This window comes from Gouania willdenowi, chromosome 7 (genome assembly GCF_900634775.1).
Source record: "Gouania willdenowi chromosome 7, fGouWil2.1, whole genome shotgun sequence".
Lineage (NCBI taxonomy): Eukaryota > Metazoa > Chordata > Actinopteri > Blenniiformes > Gobiesocidae > Gouania > Gouania willdenowi.
The window spans coordinates 17694263-17715549 of NC_041050.1; the positions used below are offsets into that span (position 1 = coordinate 17694263).

General features: G+C 37.6%; 1 protein-coding gene across 3 annotated transcripts in view; it reads left to right on the top strand.

Moving 5' to 3' along the window:
- plxna1a (plexin A1a) overlaps positions 1 to 21287 on the top strand; it is a 339887-nt gene that overhangs the window by 65884 nt on the left and 252716 nt on the right. For all 3 annotated transcript variants that reach the window (XM_028452103.1, XM_028452104.1, XM_028452102.1), the window contains one exon: positions 20265 to 20447. In XM_028452103.1, coding sequence (XP_028307904.1) covers positions 20265 to 20447 — 183 coding nt within the window. The remainder of the gene's footprint in view (positions 1 to 20264; positions 20448 to 21287) is intronic.

Here is a 21287-nt window from a genome sequence, read left to right on the forward strand (position 1 = left end):
CTGATATTTCTGTAGTTTCTAAGGAGGAATACAGTTTATATCATTAGAAAAGCACATCATCTTGTTGATTACACGTAACCCAAGCAGTGGTTCTCAAACTGTTCATTGTTTACTACTATCACTTTATTATTACAGCTCCAAAATATGAAATTGCACATTTTATATTATTTTTAAGCATTTTACAGAATAATAGTTAGAAGTTTTACAATACATTTTCCCATTTTGTTAAAATTTTGTTGGAATTAGAGGGTGGGGGGATTGCAAAGTCAACTTTCTTGTAACATATTGTAAATATTTGAGTTAATCTTTAATGATAACGGGACACTAAGCTCATTGGTACAAAAGTGCCTGCTCCTGGGACAAATTTATTAGATCTTGCAGTATTTGGACACAATGGTATTTGAAACTACTATAAAAAAAAGAGCCAAGATGTTCTCAACCAAGTTCTAAACTTACACGAATGAATGCAAGTTACTGGAATGTCCCTGAAACAATTTGCATTATAATAAACATTAAAGCTTAAACGTTTGTAATTGAGGAAAAACATTTGAAAAACACTTTATTTATTGCTTAAAACACCCAAATTGTGAAAATGTTATGTTGCTACAAGTTTTTTTTTTTTTTGTAATGTTCATATACAGTACAGTACATTATATACAGTACATACGTACAGTATATAATGTACACAGATTACAAGACTGGAGTAAAAACACCTATGGCAGAGTTTGGTAAGGCCCTAGACCTGGGGTGTCTGTCAAACTCATTTTAGTGCAGCGGCCAAAGTACAGAGCAGTTTGATCTCAAGTGGCCCACAGATTTTATGCAGGAAAAATAGTAATTTCAACGTTTTTCCAATCTAGTTTATATTTCTACGTGTCGTATAATACTACATATACAGTATGTGACAGATATCAGTCCCAACAGGATCTTCATTTTACATTTTCTTGATTTTGTGACCAATGTCTAATTAATTAAGGGCAATATTATGTAATAATGTGAAGAAATGTTTTTCAACTGTTAAACGTTAAAATGACTGTTAAGTTTCATTCATACAATGGCTTGCCATAAGTTTGACACTGTTGCCCGGCCTAGACCAACCATAGGAAGTCACTGGAACTGACACTGACACACTGAAGTCCCACTGGCCACTTGCGGCCCTTTGTCTACATTTCTGCATATTCAAAATGCAGTGAAAATTATGACAGAAAAACCAACAAAATGGACTCACAAAATGACAAAGAAAACACACGATGTTTTTTCACACAAACTGCTCGTTTCATGTAAATCTGTCCTTACATAGTGACAGACCGCACCTTTAAAGTCCCAGAACGAAGCTAAGAAAAGTCGGCCAGCAGCTACTAGACAGAAACCATAGCAGCCTGAGACTCCGCCTACCCTACCAGCCCTTTTTGACCGGCAAAGCAAATATGCAGCCAAGTCACCAGAAGCACAAAAAAATAAACAGGGCTTTAGCCGAATACTTGAGCATACTCATTTTTGAGCCCATTTAAATACCTTTACTATGATCAGAACAGTTGTTTTAAAATTTGACACATTGTTCTTAAAAATGTTTAATAGTTAGTATTTGTTTTGCACTATGTACATAAAAAACATGATTTAAGTTTTTAAGAATTTAGAGGTGCTGCTAAATTTTTGTTATACTTTCTCAAAAAAGTGTAAATGTTGCATTACATTTCACTTAATTTGAAGATACTTTGTATGCTGTTCATAGTTTGTATTCTCAACTTTATTAAAGGAAATTATTTTGTCTTTTTTTTTTTTTTTTGCCCCGTGGTATCGAAAATGGTATCGAGTAGTGAGTTTTTTTCTGATTATTAGTATTATAAGCTTGAAATCCTAGTATCGTGACAACCCTAGTTAAGAAACACCTTTCAGCTGCTTCATATTCCACCTACTGACACTGTTTCTGGAAAGGCCGGTGAAATATCTCCTAAAACAGATGGTGTTATATCAGGCCGTAGGTACGTTTTCTCCCATGTTAATAAGGGGGAGAAAAACATTTTTATGATTTAGCAAGAGATTGAGGGCATTGTAAAGATGGATTTTCACACAATGCGGTGATAAATATACACACAGGGCGGAAGTGAATTGCTGTCTAAGGCTGTCTAAGATGCAGCCCAATCGGGGGTTATTTTTTGATGAGCTGTACTTCTTCTTCTCCCTCTTTGGAGACGTTTGGATGCATGACACAGCAAAATAGGACACACCTCCAGTCATTTTAATGACTTCAGCTATAATGCTTCCTTGTATGTTTTGTCTTTTGTTACTTTCCAAGCTGGGTGGTGCCCACCCTGCTGTGAATTTATCGCATAGTTGTTAATTATTCTAACTGTGTGTGTGCGCTTGCGTGTGTGTTTTTAGCTTGCAACTTGTTATGTTGTTGTGTAATTATCCACAAATGGATGCTTGCAAATCGTTTTTTTCCCCAATAACCTCTGCATATATACGGATCAACATATCAAATGCATACAGATAATATTTACACTTTTTTTTTGTCCCACAGCACTGATCAAAAAGCCAAACTGCTTTCTTTTTTTGCCATCAGTATCATCACGAACTAAAGGCTCCACAGCACAGGCACAAATTGCTGACCTGCAGCATCCAAGGAACAGTGTGATTATTTATTAATAAGCAATTTAGGTTTTATTCTTGTGAGGTTACAAAAAAAAACAAAACAAAACAAAAAAAACATGTATTTTGGAGCCTGCATTGCTTATCCCATATTTGTTGTTCTATTTATTTTTGCATGTGCACGTGGGAATGCAATAATTTGTGTTTCTGTATAGTATAATTCATGTTTTTTGGATCCTAATTGAGTGATGGCCGATATTTCTTCCTCTCTCACCTTAAAAATGTCATTTTAGCAACGCTTTCCCACAACAAAAAAGTATGCTAGCTAAGCTAATGAGCACATTAGAAAATGTTAAAAAAAAAATGCTAATTGTCTGTTGATGGGAAAACACGGGACTCAAAAAGAGTGTTTTGGTGTTTTACATGTGTGCATTACATTTTGAATTATTAATAAATATAAATCAAAATTTTTATACAGACATCTAATGCTTCCTGTGTAGTAAAGTGTTCTTGTTATTTGTTACTCTTCACCTTATCTTCTAGAAATATAGTTTCCGAGGTAACAGAAAGTAAAAGGCATCAATAAAAAGTTGTTTCATGATTTCATGCATGTATAAAAAGTTATATCTAAATTACATTGATGGCTAGGACTGTCCAAATTCTAATCATACATATTTTAACAACTGATGTAACTTTATGTAGATAAATTTATACATTTTGTGACCAAATCATAATGCTCAAATGCACATAACAAATGTAGACTTTGTACATACAGTAGTCCCTTGTTTATCGTGGGGGTTACGTTTTCGAAATAACCCGCAATAGGCGAAATCTGCGAAGTAGTTAGCTTTATTTTTTATCAATTATTATACATGTTTTAAGGCTGTAAAACCCCTCCCCACATACTTTATACACTTTTCTTAGACAGATGTCGACATTGTGGGTTTTGTCGGGGAGAAAACTTGCAAACATACAGCATTTCAGAGTGCGCAGGATAAAAAAAATGTCCCAGATTTGCTTCATATGCACGTTTGTAGCAAAGCCCCGCCCACCAGCGACACATCCAACTCGGTGAGTTTCACTGCCTGCTGAAGTGAGGAGCTGCGCTCCTTTTTCTCCTCTCATAAACATAAACCACCAGTAAAAAAAAGCCGGTGTGATTAGCGGCTAATGCTATCCTAGCTCAGTGCAGACTTTTAAAGATGAAAACTACAGAGAGAACTTTTACCTGCTACTACCACCTCCTCGCTGATTCTCCTCCACTCCAAATCCTTCCTAGTCCGGTCCTGGTTATAAAGGCCGTGTCATACAGCTCCAGGTGGTCACATAAAGCTTCTACTACATGGTTGAATGGGTGAACAGACCGGTGTCCGTGTTGACGGCCTGACGTCATCGTCAACAAAGACTCTGATTGGCTTTTGTCATGCGAAACAGTAGCAGGAGTTCAATATTTTCAACTCCTGCGAATTTGCCAATATGACAAAAAATTGGGAGCGCGCTCGCACGGCCAACGCTCTTGACGTGCGGATCGGACCGCACCGCAGCACAGGACAGATTTTGCATCTGGGCCACGTCTATCGATTGACTTTGTATGTAATCTGGACGTACGGACATTTCGTGACACATCCGGTGTGAACGCAGTAGCCAATCGGGACGCAGAGCACAATGCGCTTGCATGCAAAATTACACTGTATAAAAAATCTGCGAAACACAGAGGCCGCGAAAGGTGAACCGCATTATAGTGAGGGACAACTGTAAACAATATTTAGTATTTACTTTCATTAATAAAGGGAACTTGAACTTTTTATCTCACATCTTCCCAGCATTATAGTCAATGGTACAGTATAGAGTTACAATAAGATTGTATGGATGCAGTTTTTGGTATCCATCATTATGTAGCCTAGGCTCAGAAATCATATTGAGATATGCAATAATTAGATTATGCTTGTCAGTAAAGGTTCTAGCCCAGATTACACAGATTATCCTCTGCCTGTGCTCAGATGGAATTAAAGCAGAGCATCATCTGGTTTTCATCGCATTGAAAGTAGATTTTAACGATACTGCAGATGTTGTGTTTGCCCACATTGGGTGAATGGGGGTGAAGAGGAGCAGATGTGACCACCCAGAGAATAATTATAGTAGCTCTCTCTATCCGTAGCCTTGATGTCTTGATATTGAAGCTAGCCATTTTATTTTGAAAGTCAAATTTGTGTTTTATGTTTTGTCACGATTGCGCACAATGACTGTAATCTACCACTTACATTGTCGATAATTAATGAAAAGTATATTTTCACTTTTAGTTAAGAGAATGCTCACTACAAATACATTGGGTTCATTCGACTGATAAAGTTAATGTCCCGAAAGCTGTTGTATACATTATAATTTTTTTTTTTTTTTTTGTTGTCTTTTTCATTGATTTAGTTTTTTGCCTTGCTGTGTAAACAAACCACAAACTAAATAATAACATCAATGGGACAATACAGATTATAGAAATGTTAGATACAACATTTAACAACCCCACAACCAAGAAGACAAATTATGCCGTAAAGCGAACCGAACACCAGTACGTTTAATTTCATGCATTCACCCATGTAATTAATGCTGATTAGCAGCTGTTGATATGGTCTGCCTCAGGTGTCGCTTGTCATTTTGATGACTTAAAGCCTTTCGTTAACATCACACTTGCTATTAGCTGCAACTTTTAAAGTTACACATTGCTGCACGCAAACAACGTTTTTTCAAATGACTTCAAAAATAGTGAAATGTGAATCAAATGTGAAGCTACAAAGAAGTGTTTTTAGCTTGACATTCTTTAGTGTTGCGCTGTTACATAACATAATAATTGAAGTTAGAGTTGTGCTATACAGTAACTGCTGATGACAAACTTCTTATCCTTAAACATTATTTCATGTTTTTAGTTGGAGTGCACCCATTTTTTTAAAACCCTGACCGGCCCATCCCGATTTTTTTCATAAATAACAGCTTACACCTTGAATCTTTTGTAAAACATTGAACAAAACCTGTGAAACAATACAAACATGTTGTTTTAATAACTAGCATATGAGGTCATTATCTCAAATATAAATTAAAAGTTTAGAACATTACTGTCCAAAATACTAAATTATTATTATCAGTTCGTTTAGTCTGTCATTTTTCACATTTTAAAAATGAAATAAACGTATCCAACAGGCTACACTGTTTGGAGCTCTTTGACTAAAATAAAGTGCATGCACAGCAGTATTTTGGTTTTACAAATAAAAAAAAATCACAGGGTTTGGGGTACATGATATAATAATAATCTACAGGACAAAGTAACAAAATATCTTTAAACTACCAATAAAGTGTCCTGAGTTTTAAGTTTTCTTCTAGTATGAAAAAAAAAAAAGTCCAAATACAGCAGCTTTGTGGATATTTAAATGTAAAAATATTATTCTAAAAATAACTTTCAAAAGCTAAAAGTCAAACATTCTAGAGAAATAATAAAGTGCAGCATATGTTACATTTTCATAAGTCAAAGGGTAATGATAGAATGAACATTAATTTGTACATTATTTTTCTTCATATCCAAAGCCTTGAACTCCATCGTTTTCCTTGTAGCAGCTTTGCTCTTTTCACTGATAAGCACTCTCAGCGGACCTCTGTTTACCGCTAGCTGTAGCTTTAGCATTAGCTTGATTACTAGCTTCAAATGCTGCATACTGAGCGGTGTGGTGGTTTCTTAAATAGAAAATGAGGCAGCATTTTGTTTGCAGCTCCACCAAGGCCTATTTCCGCGTTGCGGGAATTACAAATTGTGATCCTTTGCTCTCTTTTTTTTTTGTGTGTGTAAAACTGCCGACATGCTAAGCTAATCATGCTGTGTAGTAGAGGCATGCGCAGCACACACATGCACACATGAGCTGGTGGGCGGGCCTGTCAGTCAGCTCACTTTAAGATTTTTGCGGTTTCATATGCAACCAAAATCAGGGAAATGGTTTTTTTGGTAAGCATTTTAATAAAGACATGTTTGTTTTAACTGATTTCTTGGATGATTGGAACTAATCCTAGCCATGTCTCTATGCTAGCTGCTAAGGTATGCTAGGAAGATATCGTGGTAAAAAAAAAAAAAAAAAAAAAAAAAAAAAAAAAAAAAATCCTGAAAAAGAATATTGAATATCTCATCATCTCATCATTAAAGCAAATTAATAGTTGTTAATCTTATAAATAACAGCTTCTAAATAAAGATAAAAGCTGTTTAATAGTTTTGATAACTTTAAAACTGAACTCCAAAAAAAAAACTGTCGGTTAGCAATGTGTACAAGGAATTTTTAGGGCTATTTTTGAGCAGTTAGTAAAAAAAAATAAAAAATAAAACATTAACATATCGACTTCCTTAAAGTTTCGAAAGAAAAACTGTACTTATATATGCTCCACAAACGGCATAAGTACTTAAACGCTTTTCAAACACTGAGTTTAGCTGACCCTTAATGGAAGTTTTTATGTTGTACGCCACATTTGCAACCACTTATAACAGTATGAAACTAATAGGAGTGTGATACTAGTTCATGACTACTACCCACGTTCTCTTGTCGTTAAAATGGTGTAAGTGTGAAATTGAAACTCTGACACCCTGGAGATGTCTTTACTTTACATGGACAAAAAGAAATCAGCAGGACCAAAGCTTCCAGCAAAAATTGCAAACTGTGTAAAAGGTGACACCAGATTAAAGCCTTATGTGTGTATATATAGTCCTCATAGCTGTTGGCTCCTGTCCCACCGTGGCACAAACATACGATACGTTAAACTGATTATTTAGCGTTACAGCCTTTCTACCAACAGTATGTTTGCTATGTTCTCGCTCTAAACAAAGATGTCAATGTGGGATTATTTGAGGACAATTACAGCAATTGAATGAGCCACACCTTTTGGTATTTAATTTGCATGTGGAACTTTAAATAGTTTGCTTACAATCACAAGTCAACCTTCTGCTTTAAACTCTGCAATTAAACTAATTGTCCCCAAATAGTGTTTCAGGGTGTTTTAGAATACATTGAGTGTGACGAATATTAAAGCTAATGAGGCATCCTGCATTCATGGATTCTGCCCTAAAGTATAGAGAAAGGGAATAAGACGAACATTTTGGAGTAATATTTAAACAGCTAATTAACCGCTAGGTCTTGACAGTTTTTTTATTATACATCTAATAATCTGTGCTTTATTTATCATCATTTTTCAGCAAATACTGACAATCTGGACTGTAGAAAAGAGCAACCGATTACATTAAAGCTTCTCATAGATATTACTTACTCTCTAGTTCGACAATCACAGGAATTAGCTAAGCTGGCAGGTCCCATTAGCTTTGCTTGTCAATTTATGTATAAAGAGTTCTTGTGGAATCAAGGTTAGCAGAGCAGGAGAGGAGAGATATGTGCCAAATAAGATGAAAAACAAGTACAGTAGTATGTTCACCGTGTTCATTGATATCAACAAATACTTACAGTATGTTGATAAGAGATGCTTCATTGGGGCGACCATGGATCTGTAGTAGATGGGTCATCTTTTGATTAAGAGATTGGTGGCAGCTTTATCACATGTATTCAAAATGTTGGTTGTTGGCAACTGGGATGGAAATGCCTCAAGAAGACCTTGATGCAGAATCACAAACTAGAAATGTTTAGGCGCCGCCACTCACTCCACTGTAGGGCTTCTCTTTCACTTTGTATGTTTAGGCCTCTAAATAATTCTAACGGCTATGGACCGTACTGCACTAAGTGCTTTAAATACACAAAAACACATCTACTCCTACACTTAATGTCTGGAAAAAAGAACCAAAAAACGTCTACAGTAGTACGAAGACATGATGAAAGTTTTTGAGCTACATAAAAACACATTTGTTTTAGAAAGTTTACAAAAAATCCAGAAAAGCTTGAATATAGCATAATATTCTTTATTCATATTGCACATTATGTTAGCACTCAGTGATGAAAATAAAAAAACCCAATTTTGTTGTTTAGGCTCATTTATTGTATTCATTGATTCAGTCATGTACCAAAAATCATTTAAATTGGAAAAACGCTGCTTCTCGTGTCAAATGTTGTTATGCAATTAATTTAGATTAATTAATTACAAAGTATCTAATTAATTAGATTTTTTTTTTTTCCTTATCAAAACATTTAATCCTGCACAAATGACCATTGTTTGGAATATAATGCTTGGAATGTCTGAAAGTCTTTGTCCGTCTGTTTGACTGTCTGAATATACTTGAACTTGAAACCAACACTGCTCATTTGTAACACTCATTAGCAACTAGAAATGGCAACCTATTCTTCTGCCACTTTTAGCACGTTGTTCTTTTTCTTTTTCTTTTTTCTCCCATCAACTGAAATAATGTCTTCTTTTGTTGTGTCCTTTCCACAAAGCTCAGGTTGGAGGCGTGAATGGTCCATGAGTTCTGACTGAGTATGTATTGTTGCGGCCAAAAAGAACTTCATGTTCCTACCACCTTGAACTTGCAAGTTCTCTGTTCCGATGAAGTATGTAGAGGCCATCTGTGATTGTGTTAAAATCATGTGAGTGTTTTAGAAAAAGTAATTTGTGTCTTATTGTTGCACTTTGATTACATGATTATACTGTTGTACTAAAAGTGTGTGTGCAGGTCGATGCTCATTACTAGGCCACTCTCACACACAATTATACGATAAGCCACAGGTTGTGCTCAAAACAATGTGGTGTGTAGCTGTCACCAGTACCACTAATCTACTCCACCTAACGCCTAGATCAGACATGTGAAACTGGCGGCCTGGGGGCCTCATGAAGCCCTCTATCTGCTTTTATGTAGCCATCAAAACAAAACCCCAAAAATTGTACCTCAAGTTGAAAGCAATATGAAGCCCAACATAATACAAATACTTTCAAAAACACACAAAATGACAGCACAATGTAGAAAATGACATCAAAAATGTACAAAATGACAACGGAGATACACAAAGCAACCATTTAAACACACAAAAATGTCTACAAAAACACACAAGTATACAAAATGACTCCAAATACAGAAAATGACAGAAAAACAAAAAATGGCTAAAACTCACAAAACAACAAGATTACAGAAAAAACCAACAAATGAAGACAAACCTATTTTTTTTCTTCCCTTTTTTCCTGTATAAATGCTCAGAATAGTCAATATTCTAAATGCTGACAAAAATATTCCCAGTGTGGCCCTAGGATCATTTAAAATTACATTTTTGAGGCTCCCGCTGTGATAAAAGTTGCCCGTCTCTACCCTATATTCTCCATAATATACACAATTCAAACTTTTTTCGGTCTCATCTTTCTTCAAAAACGCACACACGCGCACACACACATAAAGACGCGCACATGCACAGTCTCATTATTAGGCAATTAGACAGCAGATATTGTCTCAATGGGAGCCCAAAGGGAATCCATTACTCCACCCGTCTTTCAGTGAAAAGAGAAAAACAATAATATTGACAAATCCAGGATGCAGATTATGTTTTGTAGGGTTTGTAACTTGTTCGATTCCTGTTCCAAACATCACGGTTGATTGTTGTTTTCTTGTCATACTTTAAAGTAAACAGAGGATCCACATAGGCTTATTTAAGTGATTTTTTTTTTACTCTGTAATTTTTGTTATTCTTTGCATCAGACATTGTGTGTCTCAGTGGGTCAAGTCTCACTTCAACAATATCTTTTACACATGGGGAAAATAGGACAAGCTACAATGAACAAACACACACACACACACACACTAGCAGTGGCTCACACTCACACATTTGCTGATTCTCTGTGGGATTGGAGCTATGTGTTTATGCCAGAGTTGGATGAGATGAGGAGATGCTTGAGGCATTTGGCCCTCTGGAGAGCATGTTGACAACATTCTCACTCTCTCACCCCCTCCTTGTCTGTTTACCTCAAACCATGTCTCCAACTCTCTAATTCAAACTCTTCTCCACTCTTCATGGTGGGATAACTAAATTTCTGCGTTTTTGTAGATGTAAATGCTTTTATCGTCAATAAAAAAAAAACTAAAATGTGCTTTTCCTGCAAATGTTGTGTCTGATCCAAAACAGTTTTAAAGAAGAAAAACTACCAAGAGCCGTGTTTCAGACAAAAGCAATGATATCCGGACCTGTGTGGAATTGATTTGCACTCACTTATGCCTCACACAGGCTCTAATATACAGTCTGGTTGCAGCATGATGTTTCAGTGCCATTGGGAAAAGCTTGGTGTATAATAAATAGAGCTTTGACCTATTACCTATGACCTATTACAATCAGAACACACAATATTAGAACAATAAGAGACACTCATTCAGCAGGTGGTGATGCAACAGGAAAGGGATTATTTTCTTATTATGTGTGGAGAGCTACCTTTTACTCAACTCAACTCAACTGAACTTTATTTATATAGGTCAATTTACAACAAAGTCATCTCAGAGCACTTTAACAAAATATGAAGCCCATAGTAAGAAAAAGAACCCAACAAGATCCACATGAACAACCATTTAGTGACAGTGGGAAGAAAAAACTCCTCCTTTTTTATAGGAAGAAATCTCCAGCGTAACCAGGTTCAGAGGTGGCAGCCATCTGCTTTGACTGGTTGCGGTTAGTGAACAGAAGGACAAACAGAATAAGATAGAAGGATAGTCCATACGAGTGTCCCAGACTATTTGAGCCGCGAACCATTGATCAGTCCATCCAAGTGTTCCAGACTAGTTGAGCTGTGAACCATCGAACAGGAACCGCCAAACTCCTGCATCAAGACACCTGAAACAGAAAAGAGAGTCCTCGGAAGGCGAGGAGAAGGCACAGACTGCAGGAAAAACATGATACACTCATTCCTAGTGGTTAGGTTCATTTTCTGCATCCTCCATGCTCTGAAATGCTACCACGACAGACAAGGTTTCATCTTGTACTGGCCGCATGTAGTGTTCTCAGCAATCACTACAGAGGGGACCTTGTCCGCTTTAAATTATCACAATTATAAGGTGTACGCTTTAGTAAATAAGTAGGTTTTGAGTTTACTTTTAAAGGTGGAGAGAGTAGCAGTCTTCCATACTAAGACTGGGAGCAGGTTCCAAAGGTCAGGAGCCTGGTAGCTGAATTCTCTGCCTACTGTTCTACTTATAGACACTTTAGGATCTTCAAGAAGACCAGCAAACTGAGAGTGGAGTGATCTGCTTGGACGATAGGGCACTAACAGGTCTCTAAGATACACAGGAGCTTGATTATGTAGAGCTTTGTAGGCTAACAGGAGGATTTTAAACTCTATTCTAGATTTTACAGGAAGCCAATACTGGAGAAATATGCTCTCTCCTGTTCGTACCTGTTAGTATTCTAGCTGCAGCATTCTGAATTAACTGGAGACTTGACTTTTTAGTGAGTTACTGGGACATCCTGACAGTAGGGAGTTACAATAATCTAATCTAGATGTGACAAATGCACTGATTTGTTTTTCAGCATCACTCTGGGCCAAGATATTCCTGATTTACCCAATAACTGAAAAGTACACATTAGGTTTTTGTAACTTAAGATGATTTATTTTATCAGTAAGTATAAGCACTAAACTTTGGGTACCAAATCAACCCCTTTGATATAAAAACACAAGATGGTTTTTTTTCCCCCTTTGCCTAGGCAAATGCCAGAGACCCACCTGCTATTATGCATGGAGTTTGATTTAGATAATGAAAACATGAAGTGTCGGATGCAACAAATTGTTTTGTCATGTTTTAATAATACATCATTGTGCTTTGGATTTTAAAAATGTCCCAAGTAAATTGTTCTCTTGATGTTGATTTCACAGCAAAAGGCAGGGGAGTGCTACTTGGCATTGCAAGAATATACATAGCATATACAGTAGTATGTATATGTGCTTTTGGTTTGGTCCTTTTTGTCTAGTTTTCAATCCAGTTGTTCAATCAAACTTTTGAGTTTAGTCCCTCGTCATGGTCATCTAAATGAAATACATGAGAAGGCATTTATTTAACATTAAAGGGGGGGTATCATGTTTTTTTCAGGCACAGTACCATTCTCTAGCATACTCAAATAACTATGCTACCCAATTTTTTTGGGGAAAATGCAGCAAAAAAAAAAATAGAAATTTCCCTATGTAGCACACGGTTCATGACGCTTCGATTTCACCTCTATCTCTTTAAGAAACTCCGTGCTTGTCTGATGCGCCCATGAACACGCCCCCTTCAGTACTCATACAAACACAAATGGTTGTTGTTTACATCTGTTTTTTGTGCACTGTATTTGGCTACTTTCTACATTTTTGAATGGTTATGGAAGTGAGGAATGCTAATGCACAATCAGAGGAGAAGTGATCTCTCCTCAGTCACTGGTTACCCGTGCTGCTTCTAGCTCTGAAAAAGTAGTCCATCTTCAGAGCCAGCAAAATGCTGCTGCCAGACTTGACCGGTGCTCCCAGAACATCCCACATTACCCCCGTTCTTGCTACTCTGCACTGGCTTCCAGTCAAGTTTCGCATAGAATATTAAATCTTAGTTCATACTTTCTGAGCGTTACATGGCCAGGCCCCCTCAATATATCTCGGACTTGTTGTACCAGACCAGGGTCTCCTAAAAATTCCAAAAACTAAATTTAAAACATGAAGAGACCTGGCGTTCCAGGCTGTGGCCCGCAGACTCTGGAATAACCTGCACCTGTTGTATTCATTTATCCACAGCTCTGTACAGCACTTTGTGATTTCATCTGCAAAAAGCACTTTATACATTACTTACTTACTTACTTACTTACTCTTTACAAGTAGGGATCACATTGTTTTTATTGTCAGTGTACTTATTAATCCACTTTAAAATAAGCTCTTGTTTTAAAGCAGTCATCTAAAAAGTGCCTGGAACAAACGTAGCATATCTTTGTGGGATGAGGGCCGCTTCCAAATATGAACTCCAATGAATTGTTTTATCCAAAAGAGGGCCGTTTTCTTCGCATCCAAAAATACATTTTCTCGCTGAAGGCATTTTTAAAAAGTAAAGCCAGGCAGCTACTATGATGAGCAGAGTAGACAAATCAACACGCAGTTATCTCTCAGCTGTTTGCTGTGATTGCAGCTGTTTTGACGGAGCTGGAAGCGGGGGAGGGGTGAAAGTTTTTTACGTTTTTATTTTATCTATTTTTATTTTAATGCGTACATTGAGTACAGAGAACATAAGCCATGGGTTTCTTACAAAAATATTTAAAATAAGTCAATTAAAAACTAAATATGCAGAGGCAGGTGCTGTGGGCTGAACTCATGAAGAGAACATAGGAGAGGGGAGGGGCCTCGTCCTCAAGGCGGAGCCTCGTCCCCTCGAGCATAACAGCAGGACAATGGCTGCTAGCAGGAGATTTAAAGATTACAATCTCAGAAACACTGGAGGTAGTTTTTCAGGAGGGAATGACACACTAACATGATATAAAGTTTGAAAAAGTGATTTTTACATGATACTCCCTGTAAGAATGGCCTAGTGTATTTATTTACAGTGGTAAAAGTGCAGCAGTATTTACAGTGCAGGCCTGAATTAAAATAGAAGACATCCAACTTGCAAAAAAAAGGGGAAAAAAGTGAAAACAAATGAAGACGGAGCTCTACACAAAACTCTGTTGCCGCTTTCTACAAACTTTGTTTTACAAGCTGACTGCTCTGATACTGACCACAAGGCTTCCAGACTCCTCTTATATAGTACTGAGGGGGAGGTTTAACAAACAAAGCACATGGAGCAATGGGTGACAAACACTTTTTTTTAACTACTAGTCATGCATTTGTTTTTAGATTAAAACCTTACAAACAGTTTAGAGGGCACGGGATATTCCCTCCCCTTGATTAAAAAAATAAAATAAAAAATCCACTTGGTTAGGATGGCAAGTTGCCCTGTTGTCATCCTTTCTCATTAAATGTAACCAAACTTTCAAGTGTTTTGTGCCGCTTGGGCGCCATGTTTCCTGCTGGCTGCACTACCAAATGATGAGACACGCATGTTGCGTAACTTGCATAAACTACATTATTCAAGCACACTAGAATCGATTGCTGGAATCGTTTGCAAAATGACCAACAATTTCAAGGAATTAAGACACTGGAAACCGGTTCTGAACAAGAACTGGTTTTGGATTCCCTACCTGTATACCTTCGAACTTGTTCAAGTTTTGCTTTGTTTGAAACCACATTATAACCTCTGCTTTTTTTGCTGAAACATTTAGTATTTTCTAGTATTCCTTGCTCTCACCTGGCCCAGTTCTTCACTTTTCACCCTATTGTCAGCTCCTTGCTTAACCCCCTATAAATATCTAACTATGAATCTATCCATCAATCCATCCATCAATCCATCCATCAATCCATCCATCAATCCATCCATCCATTTTCAGACCTGCTTTGTCAGCACACAAAGAAACACATTTGGGGAAAGTTTCCAGAGATAATTAAGATTTATTATCCTTATAGGATTAGATACACACTTATTTGTATTTTTCAATTATAATATGTATTTTGAGCTACGTGTAAAATACATTCCTCGATGTGTGGCTGCTGCGGAATGATAGAGTAAGCAGACTGTAGGAATTACATGTCTACGAGGCACACAACAGCTAGCAGATGTCAGGTCTGTGTGAGGCCGCATTTGTCTGCAGTGAGAAAGCACCGACTGAATGCTCTGCTGTGCCTCAATCTGAGCTGTTGAGTCTATGGTAATGATGCAAGTCAAGCTAAACATAACAAACCATTAGCGTTCTCAGCATGCTGACAACAGAGCTGGGAAGATGGCAATCTGACTTGAGGTTGACAGACAGTGGGAATGCAGATTAGTTTGCCAGTACGATAAGTTGGATGGTGCTATCAGGATTCACTGTTGCAGTCAGTTTCTGTGTAGTTTAACTTTAACTCTATGGCTTGTGGTTCATGTAATGGATGGCTAATGTGGGTGCTTTGTTCTTTGGTACTGATTAATGTCAATGTCCAAGAGCAGACCTTTTAACATCAGTCTTTAGGTCATGAGATTGATATAAGTGGCCAAAAAAAGCTTCCTCAGATGGTTTGCTGGTTCATCCTTCCAGGAGAATAGAGGGAGTTGCAGCTCAGGAGCCCCTTTAAATGTTTTCAGGTATCAGGATAGCATGTTCATATTTCCTTTAGAGGTTAGCTCTAAGAGTAACTAATCCCCAAAACCACTTTTTTCTGCTGAATAAAAAATGTATTTGGGTATGAAGTAGTGCTATTGATTGATTCTGGTCCAGATCTCAACATTTTAGTCAAAGTATTTCAGTTTGGCATAATTTGAGTGACTGCCCTCTATGGGTTGAATCCCGGCTATTACACTTGATTTTTGCTATTGGCTGGGAACAAGATCATGGGATGTTTTGGGACCATTTTGCGTCACAAACAAGCACCGTTAGCCCTGCCCCTTTTATAAAAACTAGCGCCTGTGTGCCCTGCAATCTGTGGTGAGTAGGTTGGATTGAGAGAAGAGTGAATAGTTCATTGGAGATTTTATAGTATAGACTGGACGTGTCTTATCTGCTCCAGGAGCCCCACCCATAATCAAGGCATTTTTTATTTTTTTTTATTTTTTCTCCTAGTGGCAGGTTGGGAAATAACAGGGGTTCAGTTACTCTTTAAGGTCAACCCAACTAGATATGTACAGATGTCATGGCAAATCTAAAATGGACATTAACTATTCCTGAGTGCATAATAATCCTTGAAATAAGCTCTGATAACACAGTCCGTTACCACAGACATAATAGTAGCTTTGACTAGGCTTTACACAATCAGGATTTTTGGGCCGATCACCGATCCGATCATATGAATTCAGGTTGTTTTCTTTCGGTACCGACAGAATTCCTTTGGGACTACTTGATACAGATTCACAGAAAATTAAACAGTACCATATTTCGGGATGTAAACGCAGCCTTGTGAGTGTGAGGGAATGGAAGAGTTGAATAATTTCCATGCAGGACCTAAACATAACGTTTGTTGTCAGAGTGTGCGTGGCCCTTTATCTGCTCGACAAGTGTACGGAGTGAGGCAGCGTGTGTGAGGATAGCTTCGGCCCTCGAAGCAAAGTTAGACTCCCCTGTGACTTCCGAACGCAGTCTGAAGACGAGACACAGGAAAGGTTAACATAATGCACGCACAAGAGCGTCATGGCTCCGCGTTGCAAACCGAGCACTTGCAGGTGAACCATTTAAGTTAGTCCCTGAATAACAGTGGTTTCGACTACAAGAGAGTTGGAGATTAAGCTGTGGAGGAAGAACACAATTTAACTACGTGAAGCCTCCATTAGCATTAGCATTGGGAGCAAATACATATTTCCTGACTGTGGCATCGCAAAACCGGTTGTTGTTTATAGTCCGTATTCACAGGTGTACAGCGGAGGTGAAGCGCACACACATGCAAGCACACACATGCACGCACACACACGCATGCTTCTGTGTCCACCATCACCCTGAAATGGACAGTCGTCTCGGATATGAAAGCGAAAGTAAAGGGGAGCGCATCGCTCCGCTAAACAAAACAAGCGCGGACACACATACAAACGCACACACATACGAACACAGACACAGACACTAACAGTATACGCTGCCCGCGCTTTCAAAGCCAGTAGACTGGGGAAGAAGTCCGGCACTCAGCCGCTGCGCTCCAACCGAGAGACATTTTTGCCGTTCGCTCATAGGTTTTCACCTTTTTTAGCTGTGTCACGTAAAGTAGACAACTCTTAGGTGTAAATGAGACAGATAAAACAATGCAATGGGAGCATCTACAGAAAGCTTCATGACAACAATGATGTCATGGATTGGATCAGCGAATTAAGACATTACAGCCAATCACATTATTTCCATAAAATGCGAAATATCGGCCGATCCGATATAGCCGATCAGATCAGTGTCCGATTGGATTTTATCCATTAATGAAGCAGTTTTGTGGTGAAAAGGCAACATTAGCAGTTTTGTAAATACATGTGTTTATGTTCCAAAGAAAGTTGGACAAAAAAACAGCTTCCAATGTAATATTTCAAGGAGAGAATCATTGCAACAATTGCATTGAAAGGTGGAACATTGCTTTTAGTGGTGAAGACAGTGTTCATAGGGTTAAAGGAAAAAGCCAAGGCTGAAGTCGAGGATACGACTGCTGAGGAGAAAGTGGGACTGGATGTGAAGTGAATGAAGTTATCTTTATCTTTATCAGATAAAGTAAAGGAAACTGTGGCAGGGACCCAAGACCATGGTTCATCCTCTGAGCCTTGACCATCTGTCCGTTCTGTCCTTTTCTTCATCCTTTTTCCATCCTCTGCTGCCAATGACCCATTCACCACCTTTTTCTTTCTTGACTTTAGTTCTTATTTTCATTTTCCTTCGTTCAATCTGCATACATGCATCACCCTCCTCTGCTGTGCTTCTCTTTTTTCTTCTTAAACGATTTAGAGAACTGTCAGAAAATCACTTTCTAAACACTTTTCTGTGTGCCACACAAAGCCCTTACATTTTCATTTTGCTCATTTAAGTTGAACCTTGCTAAATTTATTGATGTCTTAGAATTTTGTTAAAGGCACTCAAAGTCTTGTCTCAGACACATACACACACACACACACGCACACACACACGCACGTTCGCTGACTGATTTGCTGTTTCAGAGGCCAAAGTGATTGATTTGTCTCATTGGAGACGATGTGTCTTTTAATGAACAAGAGAGAGCTGGCATGTTAATTTGTGCAGAGTGGGAGGCTTAACCATGCTTTGCATATTATGTCTAAGCCTTGTTTGTGGTGCTTATAAGTTTAAGTTTATAAGTTTTTTTTTTTTTTATTGCAAAGTCCTGGTGCGATTATGTGTACTATGTCATGATATTATTCTATTTTGGTTTGTAGTTTAAAGCCTTGCGTACCCTGCTCTGTTGGATCATAATGTAGAGGTCACCTCAGAGTCTGCATCAACTGCAATGGCAACAACATGGAATCATCTCATTGCTGAGTATACAACCCAAACCAAATCAAGGTGATAAAATCATCCGCTGTTTCCCGCCCTTTCGGTCCAGAACTATAAGAAAGTGATGACACAACGGCAGAGGTGAAAGTAATAGATTACAAGTACTCATGTTACTGTCATTGAGTTGCTTTTATGGGTACCTTTACTTTTTTGAGTATATTTCTAAATCAGTTTTTTACTTGTACTTAAGTACATTTTAAGTAAAGTAATTTGTTACATTTTTACACCCAACCATTACTGAGCACATTATTAACATTTTGTTTTAAAATTATCGACAGGCATTTTGCACTACAGTATACAAAAAATTAAGTGACCAAACAACAATCAAATGCATCACATCATAGCCGTCCAACCAAAAATAAACGTAATGCATGGCGTCAAAACAGCATTGAATACCAGTTATTTTGTTTATAAAATTTGCTATACTTAAAGCTTTTTAATGTTTTTTTTTATTTTTAATTAAATTCAGTGGTGTTATTCTATTTTAAAAATAATTCTAACTGCTCGTGTTGTATTCCGCTTTGGATAAAAGCATCTACTAAATGAAGGTGTAGAAATGTGCATCGTTGTGAAAGCAACATAAACGTTCAATGGCTTGCATTACTGGTTGATTTACCCAACAATTGCATTCCAACACCCTTTTTTTGGAAAAACTTTTTGCTAAATCTAAGGAAATCTGTTATGTTTTAGACTGCCAAAGGAAATCTCGTCCAACCAATCCCACCTGTGCTGGGCTGTGGAGATCTGCTGGAATCGAATTACTTGTCGTCTCATCCTGGACAGGGCTCGTCTTTCTGCTTGATTACGTCATTTTATATTTTCATAAATTCAGATTTTTACCGTTTTCTCAGTGGGAGGCAGAAATGCAGATGCTGTCCATTACTTGTGTTACAAATCTAAGCGTCAGACAAAACCTTCCCATGCATGTAAGGCTATTTTATGCCTTTAATGACATGTCTATTACACACTCCTCTGCACACATGCATGAATCAGCTTTGACTTATCAACATATGAGTAGCAACTCCTCAGAGTCTTTACAAGACATTTTGATTATGATATGCTAATTTGACCTATAATTTATATCCTGCCTGTCCCCTATTCCTGTGTCCTGTTACCACACTGGCCCTTTCCCCTTTTTGAAATTTACACCAGTATTATTTACACACACAAACACATTTAGTATTGGCTTATTTCTTGTTAGAGAGTACATTGCCAAAGCATTAAAGAATCAATATTTCAAACATTAGCAAACAACTGTTCATCCATTGAGACCGTGCTGAGACACTTAATTGCATGGTTTGACATCGTGTTCTATGAAGTAATCAAAGTCGATGCAGCGATGGCAGCGGCTCACAGTGCTGTTGGACTCTGAGCCTGTTCTTAATGAACTGCGGAAATCAATGCCACCCCTTGTGACCATATTTAGTGATGAAATAAGCAAAAAAAAAAAATGTTAACAAAAGGATGGATTTCCCCCACAATTGCAACTAATAATTTTGCTCCTATTCTCACTAAATCTGCTACGACTTGGCTTCGCCCCAACTCCATAAATTGTCTACTAAGTGTCGAGGAGATTGAAATCCTCCACCTTCTTTAAGAATTAATGTTGGTTTAATGAGAAAAGGGATTTAGAAAGTGTTAATGGTTGAGTTAATGGTTTTCTCTCCTTCTGTGCCCTTCTGCTTTGCCTCCATAATGCAGCCGCTTCAGATAGATGATAACTTCTGTGGCCAGGACTTCAACCAGCCCTTAGGGGGCACCACGGCTATCGAAGGAATCCCACTATACGTGGACAAGGATGACGGGATGACTTCTGTGGCGGCATACGACTATCGCGGCCACACGGTGGTCTTCACAGGCACTCGTAGTGGACGTATGAAGAAGGTAGGCCTGCTTGGTGTTTGGAAATCTGATTTACACATGTAGCTTATAGTTGTTTAGTATTGCTTTTGAATTCTTCATGTCATACAGTCAATAAACCCATCACAGTTAACTTTTTTTTTGTTAAGTCCCACTCATTAGTGGCTGGTTACCTTTGATTATGAAGCTAATAGAACTTTAATTAAGTCAATTTTTTTATGGGTAAGACAATCTTGAAAATATTTGAAGCTTTTGTAATATTTACTGTTGCTTTTCTTAATACAGTTATCATATAAAAAGCATTTTGATAACGCTCCTTTTTTTTTAATATAGAATAGCAATTACAATTATGTGCAATGATGGCACACAAAGCAAATATTTAAAGTGTTCTATACCCAGAATACTGCATGATGTGTTTAATTTGTTTGTGGGTTGGCCTTGTTATAGTATATGTGGTACCTGCAATAAGGACTTTATACTGCATCTTTACAAACGCAGGCTTATGTATTGTGTGTCATTGTCCATTTTAATCATTTATCAGCAAAAAAAAACAAAAAACAGTGGGTATTGAAAATGATGCATGGCTATTACTCTGCTGATTCTGTTTTTTGGCTTTACTTTTTCTTAACTGCTATTTTACTGTAATTAAATGCTTGCACATCAATGCATACAGCAGACGTTTTCTCGACATTCAAGTGCTTTAGTGTTTTTCATCTTTTTTGATGATTGGAATTTACAGTAGGAGACGAAGTGCTGAATTGTGTAATCTGTGGTTGAAGCATCAGATTTTCATCACAGTGAATATGTAATTCTTTAAAGTTTGAAAACTCAAGACAGATTGAATCATTGATGAGAGTTTTTAGG